At 35.5% G+C, this 25,100-nt stretch overlaps 1 protein-coding gene across 1 annotated transcript; it reads left to right on the plus strand.

The window, feature by feature from the left end:
• The first annotated feature begins 13,220 nt into the window (after positions 1-13,220).
• Positions 13,221-17,219, plus strand: LOC113347846 (zinc finger CCCH domain-containing protein 64-like). The gene is made up of 9 exons (XM_026591525.1): positions 13,221-13,371; positions 13,458-13,731; positions 13,831-13,960; positions 14,168-14,287; positions 15,048-15,165; positions 15,493-15,923; positions 16,041-16,326; positions 16,402-16,641; positions 16,793-17,219. The coding sequence occupies exons 1-9, from the start codon at positions 13,297-13,299 to the stop codon at positions 16,919-16,921; spliced, it is 1,803 nt and encodes a 600-aa protein (XP_026447310.1). The 5' UTR covers positions 13,221-13,296; the 3' UTR covers positions 16,922-17,219.
• Positions 17,220-25,100: the final 7,881 nt, after the last annotated feature.

The raw sequence follows: 25,100 nt of genomic DNA on the forward strand, positions 1-25,100 counted from the left end.
GATCGATTACACATCTTTTTATTAGTCCCAACCAAGTTCTAGGATCGGTTACCCAATGACTAGGAATGGTCACACCAATTACAAATACCAATCATACCATCTCAGGTGATTACTTAAGATTGGTTTCACTAATAAAAGTCACACTGATACATAAGTCAGGCCTTGTGAATAGTTTTACCAAGAAGATAAACAAGTCATGAGAAATTATACTAAACACACATATTGGTAATCCAAAGATTTGCAATAAATAACAATACCAATAAGCCTAGCGATTTCCCTTTCGATTCACAAACAAGTTTATGAATGTACTTCCTTTAAACGAATGTAAAACATTGTTTCCTAGGACGAAATCTTCACCCATACCCATACATAATCACAATAGCATTGATACGATTATGTCGATTCCTTGTATTCGAAGTTTAAAATATAAGCGTTATACTTCGTATTGTACTCTTTAATACTATGTCTAACTAGAGTATAATCATTCACAGCTTCGCAGTTATGTTTTCAATATAGCACAATTTGAAAAATATGTTAGGAATGAAACAGTTCTAGTCAAAATATTACTAACCTCAAGAGGAAGGATGATGTCGTTGTTGTAGTTCTTTACTTCTTCACATTCTTCAAGTCTTCGAGTAATACTTGTATGTCTTATATCCTAATAACTTTCTAACTAACCTATACGAAGTTGACTCTAGTAAATAATCAAGCGACTCTTTAAATGAGTTTTGGTTCACTAAAATATGACAACCAAACTTGACATACTAATGCTTGGTGGGTTCAACCGAGATATGCTCTAACATAAATGTTTAAGTTCATGTACACGACCGGTTTTAGAACTTTAACCTTCAAGTACGCAAACGGGTACGCATACTTGAAATATCCGGACCAAGATTGGGTTTCGCTAGTACGAAAATAGGTATGAATACTTCCAATCCCAACAGAAATTCTCGGTCACAAACCTTACGCCAGTACGCATACGGGTACGCATACTTAGGTTCCCGAATTTCTCAAACCAACGGGTGCACATACAGGTACGCATACTATGGTTTCAGGACATGGATTACATATGTGCAAGAGTAGACAACATGTCACAATACATAATGGTTAAGTGTTCTAAACTCTTATTTCAATCATTGAAACTTTCTTACAGGATGACAATAGCCGTTTTCACACACTATTAACATCAAAGCAATTTTCAAGATATTGAAATAATCATAACGAAACATTCAAAGTCTATACCAAATGATTGTATCACACAAACCATGTAAGATGCTACTCGACAATTTTCACATGATCTTCTTTTGACTTGCGTCAAGAATATAAGATGAACTTAGTCGAAGCGATAGCTTACCAACACATATTTCGAGAAATATGTAAGCGAGTTAAACTCAACTCGAAATATCAAATGTGCATAGCAGAAAACTATATAGCACTACGACTTATGTCTCAATATAAGAGATAGAGTAGAAATAGACTTTCCAAGTGATAGATGAGTTTCAGTCTCCACATACCTTTTGTTGATGAAGTTCCACAAGATCTCCTTAGTAGTTCTTCGTCTTCAATTGATGAACTCCATGAAGTCTAATGCTCAACTACACAATCTATGTCCTAGTCCGAGACATCTATAAGTAGATTAGAAATCAAGACTTATAGTTTTGATCACTAACATTGACAAACATGCTTGAGATAGAAACGCATGCGAGTTTGACCGAGCAGTGCTCTAACAACCTGAATACTATAAATATCAAATAAGCATAGATCCCATAAAATACCCATATTTGAAAGTGAAAAAAATAAAAACTTCCTCGGCATTGTTTGAATCTCGAAGCCTCGAACTGTGATGGATTGTTACTCTTGTGTGTACTAACTTTCTATATTTTTTTCTATATAACTTTGAAATATTATTCAAACTTGACTTGTGAGCGATTTTATTGGGGAACTAAATTTTTCATAAGAATTGTATTCTTGAGGTCCACTGGCTGGCCATAGCATTACTCATGCAACCTTGAAGAGTCCCATGCTGATCCAGGAGATCTGTATCGGGATACTCTGAACTTAGTTGACGTGGAATGCAAAAGACACATCATCACTAGAATGAGAAGGGGAATGAGAAGAGGAAAACTGAGGGAACTTTAATGTTTAAGACTTGATTGAAAAGGTTAGGATCGGTGTTGTTGTAGAAGAATAGTTTAGCCTCTTCTTTCTGCAAGTTTCTCATGCTCACGTAGTCGCATATAAATCATTTATCATGTGAATTCCATGATTTTGTAACCAATGTAACTGGCAAATGACAGTAATCATCTATATACCGCTTTTTGGACAAATCAACTAGACTGTTTTTGGGTGTATTATTTAGAGAGGTCTAAAACTTGAATTCGTATGAATAACCAGCACAAGCTTACTATTTTACTTATAATTAAACACCATATATAAATGTGATTTTCGTTTGAATATGATCAAAAGATCTTGTTTTCATATAATCCTCCGGTCCCTTTCTATCTTCCATTTACTTTGTTTATATTTGATTTTTATTTTTGTTAACCCAAATATGAGCACATATATTGTTTATCCTATTAGAAATTATAAATTCAGATTTTTCAAAATTGAAAAGTCGAAGCTTGGGAAATTTTGGGACAACTTTGTTTTATTCAAACTTAGCTCTTAAAATGTTATGGTATATTATTGACGAAGACGACGAAAACGGGTACATACCGCAAGTTATTCAAACTTGAACTGATAATAGTCAAATAAATTCCTTACATTTACTTTCAATAAAGGATATATAAGGTAAAATATCTTGTTAAATTCGTAGAGTAGACGATATGTAAGGAAAAATATCTTGTTAAAAAAACAGAAAATCAGATTTAATCAAAATTCATATAGCTTATTTAAAGAAGTGTGAACAAGATTGGACTCTGGAGTTAAAATCAAGTTATAGATGACTAACAGGGGTTTACTCAATAAAAAACTCTTACATATTTGTAAATATTTAAAAAGATTCTTGAAAATTAATAACTATCTGAGAGTTCTACAGACATTGGTGAAACCTTCCGGAGTTAGGCAGAGTTATCTAATGTCTTACAGAGATTTGTAGAATCCTGAAGAGTTGTAAAAACAAATTTTATATAGAAATTTGCATGAGAAATACAAATACATAATTTTTCATATAGATTATTTATCATACTAACTTCAACTAATTAAAAAATAAATAAAATATTATTGTATGTACAACATCATTCTTTAGTTTAACAAAATACAATAAATATTAAAAATAAAAATGTATATTTACACATTAACACATAATAATTAGAATAAAAAAATATTTGAAAATAAATTTCTGATTAAATAAATATTACAACTAATCATATAATGGAGTACTTTATATATGCATTTATCGTACTGGTTTTATAGATTGTCTATTTATAAAATAAAATAGAAAAAAAAAATATTTTTAAATTTTTTGGAAGTCTTTCAATCTTAGATATTTTTCAAGACTTTTTTAATCAAGGAAAATATATACGTAAAAGTCATTCAAAGTCTTGAAAATAGGGAAATATACAAAAAGTCTTTGAAGTTTCAAGTTTTTAACGAGTAATACAAACTTCAGAATAAAGACATAAGAATATGGAATGTGTATATTCCATGGTTTATGAAAGGCAACCATTTTGATCATTTAATCAATTACAAAGGACAAGATTTTTACAACGGACTAGTATATCATCCGTTCAATCCATATCAAATAACTTTAGAAGAATATCTTAGGAGAAGCCTGGAGGACATAGTTGTGATGAAAACTACTAATAATGAAAGGGTTCCCATTTAACTAGATGAGTTCCCCAAGTTCACCCTCAGGTAACAAGTTTTTATTTCATGATTTACTTTTTGAAAACGGATTATTTGATTGTTATAGTTTATTAATTCTGCTGTTTTCTTTTCTTTTATACCACACTTTAGTGGCATGTTCCATTAGAGAAATGAAGCGTCGTGGTTTTTACCATGGAGCCGTTCCATAAGATATGTTGTCTATGTAAAAATTGGACATGTGCTGTTTTTTGTAAAATTTCATCGACTTCCACTAGCAATGAGTAATCCATGACTGCAACTGACTGCAAGACATATATAGAATGCTCAACTTTTTTAATCATTTCCTAGTCGACATTAAAATTTAAAAAAAAACACCTTAACTGGATACTCTCAGCTAGAAAAGAAATGTCCCTCTGGATAGCTTCTTCCAAGATCTGCTTCGTGTGCATACTCATCAGCAACGGTGAAACGTTGATGTCTCTAAGGAAATTTCCATCTAGATAGACTTCATTGCTGCCTTTATTAGAAATGTATCTAGAATACTTAGTGACTTTCAGATCATACAAATGCAAACCTTCTCGACCAGAGAAAATATTTTCCATGATTATTACATACTTCTGGTCCTCTCCCCATTTCTTCTTCCGTAGAGTAACCTGTTAAAACAACAAACAAAATATATCCATAAGGATATTGATAATTTTGATAAGATGTTTGTTCAGAATTTTATTGAAAGTGATTGTAACGAATTAATAGATTGAGACTAAAGGAAACAAACCTTATACAACCCGAGTATTTTTGCGAGAAGCAACGGACCCTGCTTCATATGTTGGAAATACTCTTCAGCAAACTCCATAAAATCCTGGTATTCATAGAGTAGACCGCGACTTTGTGAGCAAGGTAATTTAATTGTATTATCGTAATTATTTAAACAATTATCTTAATTACTTGAATATTTATCTTAAGAATTTTTTTTTTCTCGGATTTTAAAATAAAACACTCCGAAACCAACTGAAAAAATATATAAAAAAGGTTCAACTCTAAAATTAAAACACAACACTTTTGGAAGGTAAGTAGAAAAATAGTTGATACTTTATCAACCAAACTATGTCCTCATAACCATCTCCATTAACTCTATTATTCATATGTATTAAAAGTGGCTTTGGGAGTTGATTCATTTTCATATCCACTGTGTATATAAACAAAACAACAATAGTCATTTTCTTACTTTGATGGTGATTTGTTCAATCTTTGTTGGTTGGTTTATGACATGTTATTCTAGATCCGAGAACATCGACGATTCAACACGGCATCGCTTTGAGTTCATCTTCAGTAAAAGGGATTTAGGGCATCCGGGTTTTTCGTTCATATATACAAGATTAAGGGCTAAGCACTCCTTTCTTTTTGGAGCATCTCTTGTTATAGAAGACAAACATTCAAAATGGTCGGAATTGATTCCGGATTATACCATCTTTTATCTCTACTTTTCATACAAAAATTGGGTACCTTTGCGGTATTTTTCTCTTTCTCTTCGCGAATTACTTGTAATTGGTATATTTATTTGTATTTGGATTTTAATGTTCTTGTATTTTGATGTTCTTTTTCTTGTAAATAATCATGTAATAACCTTTTTGGATTGAATGAAATGTGGTCTGATTATTCAAAAAAAAATAGTTATTTTCTTTACTAGTAATTTTCTTTTTAAACACACAACAATAACAATGAAAAGTTAATAAATCACAAAATTAGATCGAAGTACTCAATCAATCTTCTAATAATAATATAGACATACCAATTTTTTTTTTTTTTTTTATAAATACTCACTTATTACATGAAGAAGAAGGAAAAAAAAAGAATGAGCGTTCAATCGCATTAAATGAATGAAGATGAAGAAAAACAAGATTTTAGTGTACTTAGATGTACAATTACAAGATTTGGATCATTTAGTAATAGTAACCTCTCCAATCCAAAGATCTGACCCTTCTGGTTCCTCAGAATACAACTTAATAAAATAAGCGATTGATTATTTCACAGATGTCTATTACAGGATCCGGTTAGAGCACTTCTCGGTCGAACTCGCAAGCTTTGCTATCTCAAGCTTGTTTGTCAAGTTTAGTTGATCAAAACTATATACTTGATTTCTAGTTTACTTATAGATGTGTCTCGGATTAGGATAAAAGTGTGTAGTTGAGCATTAGACTTCACGACGTTCACCAATTGAAGAAGAACATCTACTGAAGAGCTTGGAGAAACTTCATCTACAAAAGGTATGTGGAGACTAAAAATTATCTATCACTCAGAAGTCCATTCTATTCTATCTTTTAAGGAGACTAAGTCGTATAGATTTATAGACTTTGTGTTATACACATTTGAAATTTTGAGCCGATTTTATCTCGATATTTCTCGAAATACGAGTTGGAAGCTTTCTTAGCTTTAGCTTAACTACTTGAAAAGTTTAGTGGTAAACAGTTTATTTGTTGGAACTAAATATTGAGTCAAGATGATCATGTGAAATTTACCTTGAACATCTTACATGATTTGTGTGAGACAGTTATTTGATGTTAACTTGGGAAGTTTCATATTGATCAAATAATCATTTGAAAATTACTTGAAACTAGTGGTATGTGTAAGATTAACATTGTTGTCTTTGAAGATGTTTCAATGATTAAATGAGAGTTTTAGAACTACTACCAATGTCTGGATACAACACAGTATGCGTAACTAGTATGCGAACCGTGAAGTACTAGTTCAGGTCCGGAACTCTTGTTTGCGAACGGTTTAACCTGTGATAAGGTCCGAAACTGTGGTTTGCGAACAGGGTTTTCGAACGACAAGGCTAGGTAAGGTCCGGAACTGTGGTTCGTGTACTCAGTTTGCGAACACAGCGGTTAGGTTCTAAAGTCGGTAAGTATGACAACGCATACTCATGAACTCAGGTTCGTTTACGAACTAAAGTCACTGGAACTTTAATGATTTAAGGTATGCGAACTTTCTTTGCAAATCGTGGCATTGTGTTCATGAATTGTTTCTTGTATAAGTACATTGTACAATTACAAACCAAACCGAATATGCTTAAAATTGTTCATGGATATTTCTATGAGATAGTGAACATTTGAAGGACTCTATTATAGCACATTTAGATTCATTTGATTATCTATCATAGTTGATTGATCATAATATTTAATCTAGAAGTGTTATATGAATATGGATAAACTAAAAGTGTTCATATAGCTAACTTCAGTTAACTGTTATTGAGCCAACTTGTTATACACGTCTAGGTACGGTTCACGCATATTTAAATATAAGTATATTTCATTTGTGTGTATCAAGCTAATACCATCTAGTGGTGGAGATTGATTTTTTATTTTGTAAGCATACTTAGCTTGAATCTTAAATCAGGAGTTCGTCTAATGGAGAATGTTAATTGCTTTGTTATTAAGCTATCTTAGATTTGATTGTAAGCAACCCTGATTTGAAATACTATATAAGGGAGAACTCTATCAACTCGGAAACTTAATCCCGGCACTTCCGTGTGTCCTACTTGTATACTGTAGTCGATTCTCCATTAACCTAGGTTTCCAGTTCTTCTGAAAACCATTCCAGGGCTAACGATTTGAAGATGTCATTTGGGATTCGTGAATCCAGGTCCAACTACTTTCTATGTAGTTGTGTATCCCGATCTTACTATTCTATCGTGTTGAGTATAATCTTCTCTAAGATCATCTCGAGATTTATCTCCGATAGGTAAGATATAGAAAGTAATCACAATAGTTTCTTCGTCTCAGACTCTTATGATTCCGCAATAACTTTTTCTGTAAATCGGTTGGGTTATTGTGAGGTGACCAATATTTCTAGGCTGCGCTCGATGTTGTAAGACTGGATTATTAGTTAAGTTTCATGTTCACCTTGATCTTTATCTTAATACGGAAACAACAACAAAAAATCGACTTATCTGTGGGAGACATATTTTTTTATAAGTCTACGACTTTGGGTCATAGCAACTTCTAGGATGTAAATGACGTCATCTAGGGGAATCAAGTTCGTAGGGTCTCGCGAGATTCAAGAGGCGTAAGGAACGCGACAGTACCTTAATTGGTGTGAAACTTGGTTAGGGATCAATTACATTCCAGTCCGAAGTTAACTTGTAGTAGGCTAGAGTCTGTAGCGCCTTAATACAGTGTGGTGTTCAAGTCTGGATTAGGTCCTGGGGTTTTTCTGCATTTTCGGTTTCCTCGTCAACAAAATTTCTGGTGTCTGTGTTATTTCTTTTCCGCGTTATATTTTCTTTATATAATTGAAATATCACAAGTTGTGCGTAGTTCAATCATAGTAAATGAAAATGAATAAGTAGAAGAAAAAAATAAGAAAGAATTTTGTTTAAAGTGTGTGAAAGGGAGAAGGGGGAAAGTAATATAATACACCAAAAAGATAAACATATCGTATAAATAACATCAAAAATCGCCACTCAAAAATTTATTCCTAACCTGCACAAGATCTTTGGATTGAAGTAATGTTGAATAGGGTTTGGGGGAAAGGGTTTTTCCGTTCCCAATATTCACTGCAAATTTGCTCAAATTTTCCATACTCTTTCACTTTGAGTGAGGGCTCTCACTATGTCGCCTGGACTCTTTGGGTTAATTAGAAATTTATTTTAGGATGATTGAAGTTGAGATCTACAAGCTAATGCATAGGTTCAATCTATCTTTAATTTTACTATTAATGCATATGCACCACATAATCTACTTACATAACAACTTTTCAATAGAATGTATTTGTGCACCTCCTAATTAACTGGGGTGCATATTCAGACCATCTCGATTGGTCGAGGATATTTTTAGTGGTTTTATACTATATTTTTATTTTATTTCTTTTCCTTATTTTTTTTTTGTAGGAAACATAAAATAATTAAAAGATAAAATAATTAAAAGTTCAGCTAAACCTAAATTTTCTTCTTTCCGCTCTTTCGAAATCCATCACCTCCGGAACTTCAATATCTCCTTTGCTTCTGTCGCCCATTCTCCGTTAACGTTATATCCACTAACTTTTCTTGAAAACCCAAATGATTCTTCATGGCAAACCAATCAATGTTGATCAAAAAAGAAGAAAAGAGAAGGGAAGAAGAAAAATTCACACTTAAAACCTCTTCATTAAAACTCAATGATTATAAATCTATATTTTTCGATTAGAGCACTCGTTTTGGTGAATTACTAACGAATTCGATTCTTGGGTTTTAGCCTGTTCTGAATGCTATTAACTTTTTTGATGAATAAACCAAACAAGAAAGCATCAATAAGAAATTAGTAAAATTAATTAGCTGGTTCAGTAAAATAAAAAAATAGATGACTCATAAAAGAGAGTCCCCTCCTTCTGTGTTATCTTAATTTTATTTTTTTGATGGAAAATTAATATTATAAAATCAAATTATATAATACAAGAGGTTATCAATTTTTTGTTGCGTAAACACCTTACATAAAATAAATGACTCTAGAACGTTTTGTTGAAAATGCATAGGTATGTGTGGTAGGCTTTTAATCCTCATTGTCTTTGCTATAAAGTCCGTTGCATTGTTGTATTTCCTATTGATGAATATTTTTTGTGCTTGTGGAATATTTTCCATCATTGTCGAACATTTATTAATCGTATTTTACACTTTCCAAGGAGCCTCTATTTCTCTGTTATTTATAATATCCACTAATTGCTTGCAGTCCGTTGTAATCGTATTTTACGGTTGTTAGGATATTAAGTTTTTGCCAGTTATTTGCGACCAATAGTGATTGTGCTTCTGCGTGTAAGGCTGAAGAATCCCAACTCGATCTAACTTCAGGGTGCATAAAGGATTCTTGGTCCACAAAATATAAAAGGAAAAAGTAGATACATCTTCCTCTTAGAATGAAGCATCTATAATCATAATCCAATCTATATCCCAAGTAAACCACGAGGGTTTATTGTTTCAATCACTCTTGTCCCGATTTTTTGAGTTAGTACAATAGTGAGTGAATCTTGCAAATCTGGTCTATCAGTACGTTCAAATTCGAGATTATCTTTTCAAAAATGACTAATATTAATTTATTTTTACTTTTTTACCAGATAACATGGATTTATGTGGTAAGGAGATTTGTCGTCATATAATCAAATCACATTGAGGTGAATATTACATGGAGAGTGACAGTTTCGGCTACTTCTTTTTCCTTATTTTTTACATGAATCTTTTTTCATTAATAAGAAAAACTACCTCAAAATTCTTGGTAGACATATATATGCAGTAGGAATTACCTATAGGTACTAGTTTGGTGATACTAGTTAGTGGCAGGTTCACCCATTAAATCCCAGTAAGCATAGGTCCAAAATTAAAAGAAAACATGAAACTGGACCTAATTTTTTAAGCCTAGGTCCTGTACACGTGCGGGACACATGTGACGTATTATCATAATTTCCAAAACACCTCGTACTATATAAAAACGGATAGAGACGTTTTTTTCTTTTTCATTCTCTCAATTTATGTTTTCAGAGAAGAGCTCTGCAAGTGAAGATTATTTGAGGTCCTTGTTCGATTCGTGAGTTCGATTCATGAGTTCGAGCTCTGCAAGTGTAATCGGTAGGTGGATTTTTTGTTCTTACGATATTCATGCTTGATTTTTTAATTTTTTTACTTCGATTTTGATAAAAATCCTTCAGATCTAGATAGAAAGTCATGTTTTATGTTCATTTCATTAGTAGATCTGATGTTTTAATTCCATTTTGTTGGTCTTTGGTTTGTTTTTAGTTTGCCTTTGTGTATTAATCATCAATACGTATATGATGTACTGGTGGTTTTTGATGAAAATAGTCCAGATCTAGTTATAAAATCATGTTTTATGTTCGTTTCGCTTGTAGATCTGGTATTTTAGTTTCATTTTGGTGGCTTTTGGTTTGGTTTCAGTTTGGTTTTGTGTATTAACCATCAGTACGTATATGACGTACTGTTAATCTGTGTTTACTATGCATCTATAGGTTTGGTTTCAGTTTTTTACAGTGTTTTTTTGGTATGAATTGAAAGTACGTATATGGCGTACTCTTATGATTTTGTTTTATTCGAAGTTTTTCCAGTTTTTTTTGTTCGATCCATGAGTATGTATGTATAATACTGAAGTGTTGTCACCTTATTTAGTCTTATCTGTCAGTACATATACGAAATATTGTGATATTTGTTTCGATCCTCTTATTTTTCATAGATCTATTACCTATTCTTGTCATGCAGTTGATTTGTTGTTCATGATTCTTCAGTACATATGTCAGTAATTTGTTGTTCAGCGCTCCACAAAAAAATGAGTATAAAATGTTATAAAATCCTTTCATTATTAGCTGAAAATGATGGGTGAAATTTCATGCATGATTCAACTACCATTTACAACTGTCAACTGTCAAACAAATTTACAAGGAAGTGAATGGCCTAACAAAAAATATTTTGTTTGTCAGCAACTCTAAGGTTACTCGAATGGGAACTCACTGATTCTTTGCCACTAAGTCATTTATACTAGAAATGTAGTCAAGTTTTATTCTTAAACGGGTTGCTAATTTTTGAAAGAACCAGCTGTGTGCATCGAGCATGTGATTAGGTTACTAAAAGTCACGCACCCCACCGACAAGAAGGTTGGACACAAAAGGAGAAACTATCTGCGCAGGGGTGATTACTCTTCTGATTTTGTTTTATTCGAAGTTTTTCCAGTTTTTTTTATTCGATCCATGAGTATGTATGTATAATACTGAAGTGTTGTCACCTTTTTTAGTCTTATCCGTCAGTACATATACGAAATACTGTAATATTTGTTTCGATCCTCTTATTTTTCATAGATCTATTACCTATTCTTGTCATGCTGTTGATTTGTTGTTCATGAATCTTCAGTACATATGTCGCATACTGATAGGAAGTGCTATTTGGATGTGCTTTGTCTCATTTTTTAGTCTTATCCGTCAGTACATATACAAAATACTATAATATATGTTTCGATCCTCTTATTTTTCATAGTTCTGTCACCTATTCTTGTCATGCAATTGAGTTTGGCCACTTCTTTGACATGAAGTTCAGTTTTTAGTTCATGACTCCGCAGTACATATATGTCAAACTGATATAAACTTCTTCTAATTCTGTTTTATTCACAATTTTGCTACTTCTTTTGGTTCGTGCAGCTTCAAAAACTAAGGAGGCATTAGCACATACACAAAACAAAGGGAACCAGATCAGTGTAAATGGGGGTTCCCCTCGAAATGGTAATACTAGTGCCTACCTAAACGGGAACGTTGAGGATTTTCAGGCTGTTGCTTCAACTGGCAATGGATCAGTTAAGGTAGGTTCAACGATGCCTTGTTTGGACCTCCCGATGAATAAAATCTCGATTTGGTAGAAGTATGTTATTTCACACATATTTAACCAGTAGGGTATATTAGTCATTTCCATGTTTTCAAAAAACTTTGGACCCTAGGATAAGAATAAAATCTGGTTGGACCCTCCTATAAATAATCTTATGGGCTTAGGACCAAGCAAAAAATTTTCCATATATGCACGATGTAATTAAGTCAAAAGTATCTGTAAGTTAGCTTGCAAATGATTCTGCTTCTGGTGCCAAACAAGGTGTATGATGCATCCAATCGATTCCCCAAAATTAGAAATCTCCACTCTAATTAGGAAACAAGAATTATACCCACCCAATGGACATGCCATTATAAATACACACTAGATAGCTCAGGAGTATTTTTTGCACTACATCTAGGGGTGAGCATAAAAACCGGAACCGCGGATTTGACCCTTATCCGTCCGCAAAATTGCGGATTTCACCCAAACCGCAAAACGTATGGGCCGGACACGGATGGGATTCTCAAATCCGCACGTTTTAGCGGTTTGGGTGCGGTTGAATATTGAAAACCGCGGATTCACCCGCACCGCATCTGACTCTGCTCCATTAGCTATAAGCCACTAAGCTCATCTAATTGAATGTGATGTCACTAAGCCCATATCAAAAATGGATTGTTTATTTGCTTCTTTAGCTTGATGTCACTAAGCAAGCAGGCCCAACATGGGAACTGGATCGAACCAAAGAGCCGAGACTCCGCTGATCAATGAGCAGAGATGTGATGATGAGTTGGGAATTTGAGTTTTCTTCTTTTCTTGCTTGACAGTATTTTTTTTTTACCAAATCCGTGGTTAATCCGTAACCGGCCCACACAATCCACGGATCCGCGGATGTAAAATCCGCAGATGATTGGGCCGGTCATGGTTTGATTTTTCAAATCCGCAACTTGGACGGTTTGGTTGCGGGTGACCCCTAATCCGCAACCGTCCGTCCGTTGCACGCCCCTGACTACATCAGAATTCTGTAGTGGGCCTGGCGGAATAATACACCAAGGAAATCCAACCGGCTTAACTAAATTTCAGATTTTAAATTTGCTAATCCTAGTTCATTGATTCTGTACCAAATTCTGCTATAGAATTGTTTCTGCTGCATTACTCTCACAGTAATGGCTCCTCCGCGGATTCTTGTATGTGGAGACGTCAATGGCCGTCTTACCCAGCTCTACAAACGAGTCTCAACGGTAATTTTTTCTCACTTTTAGGGTTTATGAAAAATTCTTTCCAACTCTTTTTTTCTTACTAATTGGTGCTAAAAAAATTGTTGTAGGTAAACAAATCAGCAGGTCCATTTGATGTCCTGCTCTGTGTAGGCCAATTTTTCCCTGATTCACCTGAAAATAATGAAGAATTTCTTGATTATATTCAAGGAAGGTCTCAAATCTCAATCCCTACTTATTTTATTGGTGATTATGGAATTGGAGCACCTAAAGTCCTCTCAGTTGTTTCTAATGATCCAAAGAGTCAAGGGTTTAAGATGGATGGATTAAGGGTTTGTGATAATCTCTTTTGGTTAAAAGGCAGTGGCAAATTCACTCTTCATGGTAATCAATTTAAACATTTTTTTTTTTGAATTTTACAATCAAGATGTGAACTACTATTGGTAGTGTGTATTAACATTTGAAGGGGCTGCTGTGATATAGGGTTATCAGTGGTCTACTTATCGGGTAGGCATTCGTTGAGTGGCCAGCTATATGGAACATATAGTCCAGATGATGTGGATGCATTGCGAGCTTGGGCAGAAGAACCTGGAGTTGTTGATTTGTTCCTCAGATATCCTTTGTTTTTGGTTATGTTATTTTTGGGATTTTTTGATTAGAATGTTGTTTACATGGTTTGGTTTTCCAGATGCACAATTTGTTTATGATTGTCAATAGCTGCCCGATTGGGTGCGAGGTAGTCAAATTTAACTTGTTTGTGGTCTGTTAATGGACTTGTTTATATTTACTTAGTTTACTGAGTTCCTTGACATATAATTACTAATGAATGGCCGAGTGGAGTTTCAAATGGAGCTGTTATTAAAGAAGCCCCTCCTGGAGTTTCAGATTCTTCAGGGACTGATCCTGTAATTTCGAAATTGGCTGCAGAGATCAAGCCTCGGTAAGTGATGGTTGGAGTTTATATGTTAATGGCGTTTCATATGCTAGTGTTTTCCAGAATGTATTTCTTTTTAGGAAAAAATTTAGAGAATATACAAACTTCTTTGTTTAGGTATATGGAACTGATTCAACTCCATGGATGCATGTCTGGACTATGCTACTCTTACCCAGTCTAGCCAACGTCGCTAACTAAATTGGTCATTATGCGTAGTTAGTCATTCTTTGTTTTCAATTAGATCACTTGGTCATAAACTGAATACTGTTAATTATGTTGCTATGATTAGTATGTGCTGGATGTCTAGTTAGTTGATTTCAGTACACATAAAACTGTCTGAAAGGAAAGCTCTTACCAAGATACAATATTAGATAGGTTTCTTGTTAAGTGTGTGAATTTATGGATTTCGTTAATAGATGACACTATCATGGTTCTTGTACAAAGGCTGGAGATTAGCATTCTCTACTGTTTGTGGTAGACTTGGTTTTACTTTGAATTTAGTTCGTCAAGCGAACATTTGCGATTTCACAAACATTTTATATTAAAAAAATTGTGTACTATGTGTGCTCAATGAGAAGCAATCACTGTGAAAGTATGCAATTTGTATCTTCTAGCTTCCTTTTAGTCGCTTTGGTTCTTTGCTTGGTATTTCAGCAGTAAGTTGTTTTCTGATCCCTGAGTCTTGTCAATGATATTTTTCTCTATACTAGGAAAGAAAAAGGTTCTTCTTATTTTCTCTCATTCTGATTGTGTATATGTCTGATAGGTATCATTTTGCGGGTACTAAAGGTGTATTTTACTCCCGCGAGCCATACTCTAACCTTGAAGCTAAGCATGTGACACGTTTCGTGGGTCTTGCTCCTGTTGGAAACAAAGACAAACAGGTCAGTTTTTTCGTTTTCATTGTAATGCAAAAATATGATCACTAGTTTCTATGGTTGCACCTCTATACTTTGCACTTGTTGTCATACTGTCTAATCCAACACCCTATTCTGAGGTGTCAGTGAGAGATTGCCTTCATTCACTAAAGCAGTCACTTTCATTGAATAAATTTTCAGGTGTCAATTTTATAATAATGATTTTTCGGTCTTACAAGTTTTTTCTTAAGATTATTTTATTGTAGAGTTCACGGCATGCAAGGAAAATAAAAAATCCATACTTTTGACAATATTTGGTTTTTATAACTCTTGGATCATACAACTGCTTTGCAGAAGTTTATACATGCGATTTCTCCTACTCCAGCGTCTATGTTGTCTGCGGATGAGATGTCAAACAGACCACCAAACACCACCTTATCTCCATATACAACTGTGCAAACCACACCTCATGCTAAGGATGCAGCAAAACGACCTAGTAATAGTGTTGACGAAGATCAATATTGGCGTTATGATGTCTCTCAAAAACGTCAAAGGAAGGGACCTGGAGATGGTTTATGTTTCAAATTTATATCTTCTGGGAACTGTCCGCGAGGTGAAAAATGTAATTATCAGCATGATATGGATGCTAGAGAGCAATGCCGTAAAGGAGTTTGTATAGACTTTATTATCAAAGGAAAGTGCGAAAAAGGTCCTGATTGCAGTTATAAGCATAGCTTGGCGGACAAGGATGACAAGATTGTGCAAAAAAGTCAGAGGACTGAAAGGTTGGTGCCATATCTTATATGTTTGGGTTTATTATTCTTCTCAACTAGATTAGGTTGTATGCAATAGACCAAATGACTGTTTTCGTGGTGCTGATAATAACCACATTTGTTTTCCAGGTCTAAAGAATGTTGGTTCTGTTTATCAAGTCCTAACATTGAGCAACATCTCATCATTAGTATAGGAGAAAGCTATTATTTTGCCTTAGCAAAGGGGCCACTTGTCGACGACCACATACTGATTATACCTATTGAGCATTTGCCAAACACCGTTTATGAAGACCCAAATTCTGAGATTGAGCTAGAAAAATTCCAAAATGCTCTGAAGATGTACTTTAAGGAACAAGGCAAACAAGTTGTTTTCTTTGAATGGGTTTTCAAGCATGGGACCCATGCTAATCTTCAGGTAAACTTCATTACCTTCAATTTCATCTGTGGCCACCGCATCATTTTCAAGACTGATTGGTAATTTCTTGTGCAGGCTATTCCCATTCCTTTGTCAAAATCAGCACTTCTTCCAAAACTTTTTAATATGGCTGCAGGAAAGTTAGGATTTAATTTTGTATCACTAAAGTCAGATAAAAGTTCCGAAGGAAGAAAATCATTGAGGGAACAAGTTGACAGGAAATCCAGCTTCTTTTATGTTGAACTCCCGGATGGAACAATCCTCTCACATCCTGTTGAGGATAACGAGAAATTTCCTGCCCAATTTGGCCGAGAGGTAATAATTTCTTATTTCATCAGCATATTGAGGCATTATGTTAATGTTCACTGAAAAATTATCTCTGGGTGAAACAAAGATTTCTTGAGTATGACATTAAACTGCCCGGAAAAAGGTAAACCATGATTTCTCCTGTTCGTCACTTTTGCAGGTTATTGCAGGACTCTTAGACAAGGCAACTAAAGCTGACTGGAGGAATTGTAAGCTCTCTAAAGACGAAGAAATCATAATGGTCGATGACTTTAAGAGAAAATTTCAAATGTTTGATCCAACTCTCTGATATCCAACATGAATGGTAAACCCGTCCTTTTCTACAGCTGGTTCAGATTTCAACTGTACCAATAAAAATTAACTTGGAAAGTAAATTCTGTATTTTATCCTAGTCTTCAAACTAACTTGTTTTCTAGTCCTGTGCTAGGGGTCTTATAGGAAACTGTAGTTCTGTACTTTCAAGATACTGTATTATTTTCCATCTGAGAATGAGTTTTCCAGCCGATGCAAGCACTAAAAGATGATGTAATTTTGTCGAATTTTGTTTTTACAGTTTACACTCTAGAAATTGATTTTTTTTTGTTCAAGACTTCAAGTATTAAATTTCAAGATTTTTGGGCCTAGATCCAGGGCTAGCCAACCCTACGGATTGGTACATGGTACAAACTTGAATGTGCTTAATAAATTTCATTCAGTATTGTCGGTGCAGACCGGACTATTTTTTTTGGTCTGATCACACACACTAAACAGACCCTTGAATTTAAAAATCACTGCACTATTGTTTTTATCACACCAGGTGTACATTACAGAACGAAAGCACAGGAAACAAAAAGGTAGGTTTGCTTACCTAATGTCATGTGACCAGGACAACAGCCTGGTAACATATTCTCATATGGGTTTTTAGGATTAGATCATCATGTGACCTACTTATCTAACTCTTGTTTCCATATTTTGCAATCATAAGGAGCTTTTATCATTTTCCCATTCTTGTTTTTTGTTTTTTCTTTACTTGGATTACCACTACCGATGTGCATTGGTGTACGAGGGTTCCATATCGGCAATTGTGCAGGACTAAATGCAACAGTAGAGCAAGGCATAATCTAAGGAGTAGTAAAGAATTTTTTGGTTTGATTTCTGGAACAAAACGCTGCATGGAAGGATGGAAAGAAAATGAGCAATCTTTCTGTTCTTTTCACATAGGTTACACTATCTGATTTTCTTAATTTTTTTTTTCTTTTTTTTTTGTTTGTTTGACATTCCCCATGTCTCTTACCCATGGTTACAAGCTCTCAACTTTTGTTGCCTACAAGCGGTGAAGCACCAACCCGATAATATTGGTGCCGTGTCCGACGCGCGTGAGACACCGACACAATGCACGTGTAGAAATTTGTACTCCATTTTACTAGTTAGATAATCTAACGTGTTATGGAAATTAGTATAGGTAATCTGGTGTGTCATGGAAATTAGTATAATAGTTCATTTTCTACAAGTGGGCTAACCTGACGACATAAAATTGAATTTTTTCCATGTATTTGCGTGATTAATGTATTTGATATAGTATAACACTGTGATTTTGGCATATAAAAATTAGTTAATTAATATACGAGGGAGGATCCCCAACACCTCTATTTTCACACTATCTCACACGTTTGGGGACATTTTCTTAATCAAAATTAAACGGTGGTGTACTTAAAGCTAATATTTTAGGTATATGCTCGTCTTACAAAGCTCTACATGCCCACAAAAAATGAGCTCATTCCGAAATACTAAACTTCACCGTCTACCAATCTTGATTTTAACGGTTAAAAATTAGTCGATTTTCGATGGTCAATTTTCAAAGTAGTAGATGGTGGAGTTGTACGTTTTAGAATGAGCTCATTTTTTATGGGTATGTAGATCTTTGTAAGACAAACATATTCCCAAAATATTAGGTTTAAATACCTTATCATTTAATTTCGATTAAGAAAAATGTCCCCAAACGTGTGAGATTGTGTGAAAAATACCAATGGGAAGGGATCCTTCTCTTAATATATATATATATAAACGTGTCTGTGTCATGATAATTTTAAATTTTGTCGATTCATGTGTCTGTGTTGTGTTGTGTCCGTATCCGTGTCCATGTCAGTGCTTCCCAGCTTACAAATAAGAAACCCAAATATGATACACAAATATCATACCAGTATTTGAATCATGGTCATGGATTCTCAAAATTTGTTGTCCTCATCAATCATCAATAAAGCCACTAAGACAGCCATTTCTTCATTGGTGGCAATGTGACATGTTTTTAACCTGTTATTTCTCTAATTCTCCGCATTCAACAATTAACCCGACGAACTTTCTAGCTCAGGGGCGATTAGGATCTCTAACGCCAAGCACTATGGTGCCCCTTATCCCTACCTATCCCTTGTATGTAGGGAAAAACCTAAAAATTCATCAACTATGATCTCCCATATCCCTACATGAGTAGGGATATCCCTTCCCTACAAGGCAAAGTGGATCAGATCTGATCCACCTTATAGGGAAGGGAAATCACACAGAAACTCAGTAGTCGTATGGCAGTTGATACGGCTACTGAGTTGCCGTAGCATTTTACACGACCACTGAGTTTCCGTTTCTGGTTTTGAAAGTTTTATCTTAAAACTTTTTTTTTCACTTTTTTTTTTCTTTTTACTAAAAATCTTTTTTTTTACCTATTATATTTCATTATATCCTTTACTCTAAAATATATTTTTTTAATCTTTTTTTACGCTGCTGCCATACGCGTTCTCTCTTCTAATGGTGTCACCCCTTCCATACCGGACACACTCCACGAATTGAAGCTTCAGAACCCTCAAACCCCCCACCCCCACAGACACACACACCAAAGCATTCCTTTAGAATCCATCAACGGGGCGGCTGTTTATGTGGATGCTAAAGCTGTCTTAGGTGCGATTAGGAGCTTCCCTAGAGGGACTTCTTGTGGCAGGGACGGACTGAGAGCTCAACACTTGACTGATGTTGTTAGTGGCGCAACGACTGCTGTTGCAGATGACCTCCTAGCATCTATAACCTGTGTGGTTAACTTATGGTTGGCAAGAATGTGTCCGGCTGTCCTGGGAGAGTTTGTGTCTAGTGCCCCATTAACTCCTTTGCTCAAGCCTGGTGGGGGATTGAGGCCAATTGCAGTTGGTACGGTTTGGAGGAGGTTGTGCTCAAAGTTAGCAGCAACTTCGGTGGGTAAGGAAATGGCCTCCTACTTAGGCAATCATCAATTCGGAGTGGGCATCCCCTGTGGAGGAGAAGAAATTCTTCACTCAGCTAATAGGCTACTTGATACGAAAGGGGAGGGACAACATGACCATGATGTTAGTTGATTTCACCAATGCTTTTAATTTAGTGGCCATGACCACTATGACCAAGGAAGTACGAACCAAACGCGCAAGTTTTGCGAGGTGAGTGGAGATTTGTTATGCTCAGCCCGCGAGACTTTACTACAACGAATTCACTCTATCTTCGGCCTTGGGAGTTCAGCAAGGTGACCCTTTAGGTTCCTTATTATTTGCACTCGCTTTACTTCCGCTTGTATGTATGATTTCTTCCCAATGCATACTTGACCTACAAGCGTGGTCTTTGGATGATGGCACATTGGTCGGCGATACGTTGGAAGTTTCGAAGGCATTGAACATCATTCAGTCTGAAGGTGGAAATAGAGGGCTTCATCTAAATATCAAGAAAACCGAGATTTTCTGGCCTGTTGTTGACCCTAGGATTTTAGCCGGTAATGTGTTTCCAGCTGACATTAATAGGCCGTCTAGAGGGGTCAAACTGTTGGGTGGACCAGTTAGCTTATATCTTCAGTTTGCAGCGATATAGTTCAGGCTAGAGTGCACAAAACAATCTATCTAATGGATAATGTGAAGAAACTACAAGATCCTCAAAGCGAGCTTCTACTGTTTCGCAACTGTTCCTGAGTGTCCAGATTATATTTTTCTACGAGAACTACCAACCCTATGGATTTGCTTCAAGCTAAATCCCCTTTTGATCAACGTTTGTTTCAATTTTTGAGATACATTGTCAAAGGAGATGATGCAGGCTTCGGACCCCTCCAACAACGTTTTGCCACCTTGCCGATGAAAGAAGGCGGTCTTGGTGTTTACCCCATGGAAGATACTAGCCACTATTGTTATATAGCCTCTTGTTTCCAGATTAGGGGTTTACAAGAGACCATGCTTAATGTGTCCCCCACTGATGTGCCTAGCAAATGTTTCCAGCAGGCTTTGAATAACTCACTTGAGATATGTGTACTTTCTTCTTCTACTTTCAACCTCAATAATATTGCCCCCCATCCCATGCGTTCTCTGGCAGTGTTATATTTTGATGTTGCTAAGAAGAATATTCCGTCAAACTTCACTATGTCCACTCGAGATTCTGTTTTATGGAAAAGTAACATGGTGGATCATGCTCATGATTTTATTAAGGTGATTCCCATTAGTGTTTTAAATCAAAGTCTAGGACCTCATCAATTTAGGTCCGTGTTGAGTTATAGATTGGGAATACCTCTTTTCAGGGAAGATAGTTCATGCTCTAGTTGTAACAAGAAGATGGATATTTTCGGTGACCATGCTTTACATTGTGCTAATGATGTCGGTCTCAAATTCTGCCATGACCTTGTGAGGGATGTATATGCTGACATTTGTTACAAGGCTGGTGTAAGGGGAATGAGGTAGTTCTTGGTTTTTTGTCGGATAACGACACTTCCTTGATACCTGCAGATATTCTTGTTCATGGTTGAGAGAATGGTCAGGATGTATGTTTTGATGTTACTGGTGTTTCACCATTCACTGACGTGGGAGTTCGTACTTTCATACCCGGTCATGCCATATCTAGGGCTACTAAGCGTAAACGCGATAAATACCTAGACAAGTGCTCCCTTCATGGTTATGGCTTTGGTGTTTTAGCTTTATCGACTTTGGGTGAACTGGATGAAGAAACTATCATTTTCTTGAAGAGTTTGAAGAATTGTATCTCGAACCATGACGCTAATTATAAAATAGGCGGTACTCTTTTTCATAGAATCGGTTTAGCTATCCGAAAGGGTGTTAGTGCGCAGCTTGTTTCCAGGCTACCCACCAACTTATTGTAAGTTCTCAAGAATTTTCAATACGTTACAATATTGGAAAAAAAATGGGAAAAATAATACGGAAACTCAGTAGCCGTATAGCAATATTCATACGGCTGCTGAGTTTCCGTATCGTGTAGGGAAGTAAAAAAAATGGCACCATAGTGAAGTTGTCTTTTTTTTTTTAATAATCAAAGGCCTTCAAAAAGGCTAATGATCCTCCTCGATTGTTGGTAGAAGCAAAACAGTAGGGGCAGACCAACACATAGTAGAATTGTTTTTTTTTTAGCCCATAAAGATAGTTCATGAGGTACAGAGTTATAAATCCGTGGTTGAAAACTAAAGATACAAGCAACTAACTTAGAAGAAAAAAGTTGAATATCCTTAAAAAGAGCATCCGTACGCTAGTTTCCTTCGAACTTTCCAACTGAAAATTGGTCGATGAGGGATTTCGCATCACTTTCAACAATAATATGAGTAAACTGTTGCTCCAGATCTTTCTTCAAGACTTTGGCTTCAGCTTCTTCAGCAGAATGAACTTCAAAGACTAAGGAGGCAAAAAAGGTTGCTTTTCTTGAGAAATCACACATCACATACCCTGCACCATTTTCTCCAGAAATAACATCAAAGGAACCATCAATATTGCATTTAATCCATCCAAAAGAGGGGGGCATCCATTTATCACACATACTGACAGAAATGGTAGTAGAAACTGTAAAGTTAGTTTTCCTAGTAAGGAGCATAGCTCTTGCTCTATCAAGGACAGTGGTATGGTTTTCAGTGAGGTTTTGGAAAATAAAATTGTTTCTACTAGTCCAGATAGACCATAACATAGCAAAAAACAGGCTTTGGTCTTCCTCATAAAGTTTAGACACAGGGTCAGTTAACCAAAAGAGAAGTCAGTCAATGAAAGACTTGTTTTGAAAAAACTGGGTGTTTATATTAAAATCAGAGATAAACCAGACTCTGCTAGCAAAGGGACAAAGGACCAAAGCATGCATAATAGATTCATAAGGTTCAGTACCTAGGGAAATCCACACTATGCATATTCATTCTAGTATGAAGAATAGTTTTGGCAGGCAGAGCATTTCTAGCTGCTCTCAAGACAAACACTTGAATTCTGTATGGAACTATGACTTTCTAGATACGCTTCCAAAGATTTTTACAAGGGGAGGGCCTAAGACTTCTGAGCCCCATGTAGGCAGATTTTGAAGTAAATTTGCCATTCTTTGAAAGATCCCAAGCCATCCTATCAGGAGTGCAAAGCTGGCTTAAGGGAATGGTGACAATCTTCTGAACATAAGCATTATCAAAGTGGGTGTTGAGTTTAGACACATCCCAACTTGTGGTTTGGGAGTCAATAAAATAAGACACTTACTAGGGTCAGGGGGGACAAGAGGGTTGGGTGTAGCAGAACCCAAAGTGGGTATCCATTTATCACACCATGGGTCAATAAATTGACCATCCCCAACTATCCAAGAAATGAAAGGCTTAATTAGTTCTTTAACGGCATGCAAACACTTCCAAGTCCAATAGCACTTACTAGTGCACTTGGCATTCAAGAAAACAGTTCTAGGAAAGTATTTAGCCTTAAGAACAGTAACTAACAAGCATTCAGGATTTTCCAGAATCCTCCAGGCATTTCTGGCCAGCATATCTAGATTGTTTAATTCATCCTTTCTAAAACCCAAACCACCTTCAGCCTTGGGGGAGCATAAAATATCCCAACCAAGTAGGTGTAATTTCCTATCTTTTGGGTCTAGAGTTTTACCCCACCAAAATTTACAAAGATGAGCTTTTATTTGTTTACGAAGGTGCTTAAGAATAAGAAAAGCTCCCATTTGAAAAAGGGGGATAGCTTGGAGAATATGCTTAATCAGAGTAGTTCTAGAAGCTTGGTACAAGAGCTTATGAAGCCATATGGAGATTCTGGCATCAACATCTTGGAAAATACCCATATGAGTCTGGATTTTAGAGGCTTGGAACGCAATAGTGGTGCCAAGATATTTTTCTCCTAAGTCCCTGTTCTGGATCTCTAGAATATTAGCTAGGGGAGCTTTCCTATGCTCAGGAATCTTCCTGCTAAAAAGAATACCAAAATTTTCAAAGTATATTTCTTGCCCAGAAGCCAGGCAGTAATTTTGAAGATAGTCTTTGATAACTAGAAAATTTTGGGAAGTAGCTTTTGACAACAAGAGAGAATCATAAGCAAACAAAAGATGTGTCATTTCTGGAGCATCTTTACAAACTTTGATACCTTCTAAAATACCCTTTTTTTGAAGGCTATCAATGTAAGAAGATAAAGCTTCAGAGCACATGATGTAAAGATAAGGAGAAAGAGGGTCTCCCTGTCTCAGACCTCTTTCAGGTTGGAAGACCCAGTTGGGATACCATTAAGAAGAACAAAGTAGGAGACAATAGAAACACACTGATTTATGAGTTTAACCCAGTGGTTAGAGACACCCATTTTAGTTAAAACATTTTTCCAAGAAATCCCATTCAAGCTTGTCATGAGCCTTAGACATATCAAGTTTGATGGCAGTAATGCCTTCAACTTTGTCATTGTGGTTGACAGCATATATGGCCTCATTAGCTAGCAGAATATTATCATAAATACTACTCTTAGGGATAAAGGCACTTTGATTTTGGGATATTATATTATTCATAAAGGGTTTGAGTCGATTGGCAAGAGTTTTTGAAAGAATTTTGTAAATGAAATTACAGAGCCCTATGGGTCTGTATTGAGAAACAAGTTCAACAAGAGGAACTTTGGGGATAAGGGCAATATTAGTATGGTTCAAAACCTTAACAATATGCCCAGTTCTGAAGCAGGTTTGAGTCATATCAATGAAAGTGTCTTCCATAATATCCCAGTGTTTTTGGTAAAAAAGACCTGTGAAACCATCAGGTCCATGAGCTTTTTCCCCCCATTTGGAAACAACATTCTTAATTTCCTCTGGAGTTAGAGGCATATTCAAGATTGTGTTATCCTCTTCAGAGAACTTAATGGGGAGACCAGCAAGAATTTCATCCTGGAATTGTTGAGAATGGGAAGAGTATAAGGTTTTGAAAAATATAATTATTATTTTATTTTATAAAATAAATTACAAATTTAAAAATATCCATCTTCTTCAACTACAACATCGATGGTCGGTAACCTCGCAACAAGCTGCGCACCGACCCCCTTTTGAATAACAATACCTATCCCGTGGAAAATCAAATTCCTAAGTTTTTCATTGAAATCATGACTGGATATGCAACATCTCAATCTTTTCAGGAAACCACCATGTCCTCCCCAGGCTCACCAAGAATGGAGAAAGATAAGATACCAAGACCATAACCTTGAGCACTACACTTCTCCAAAGATTTC

The sequence above is a fragment of the Papaver somniferum genome, chromosome 2 (assembly GCF_003573695.1).
Source record: "Papaver somniferum cultivar HN1 chromosome 2, ASM357369v1, whole genome shotgun sequence".
Lineage (NCBI taxonomy): Eukaryota > Viridiplantae > Streptophyta > Magnoliopsida > Ranunculales > Papaveraceae > Papaver > Papaver somniferum.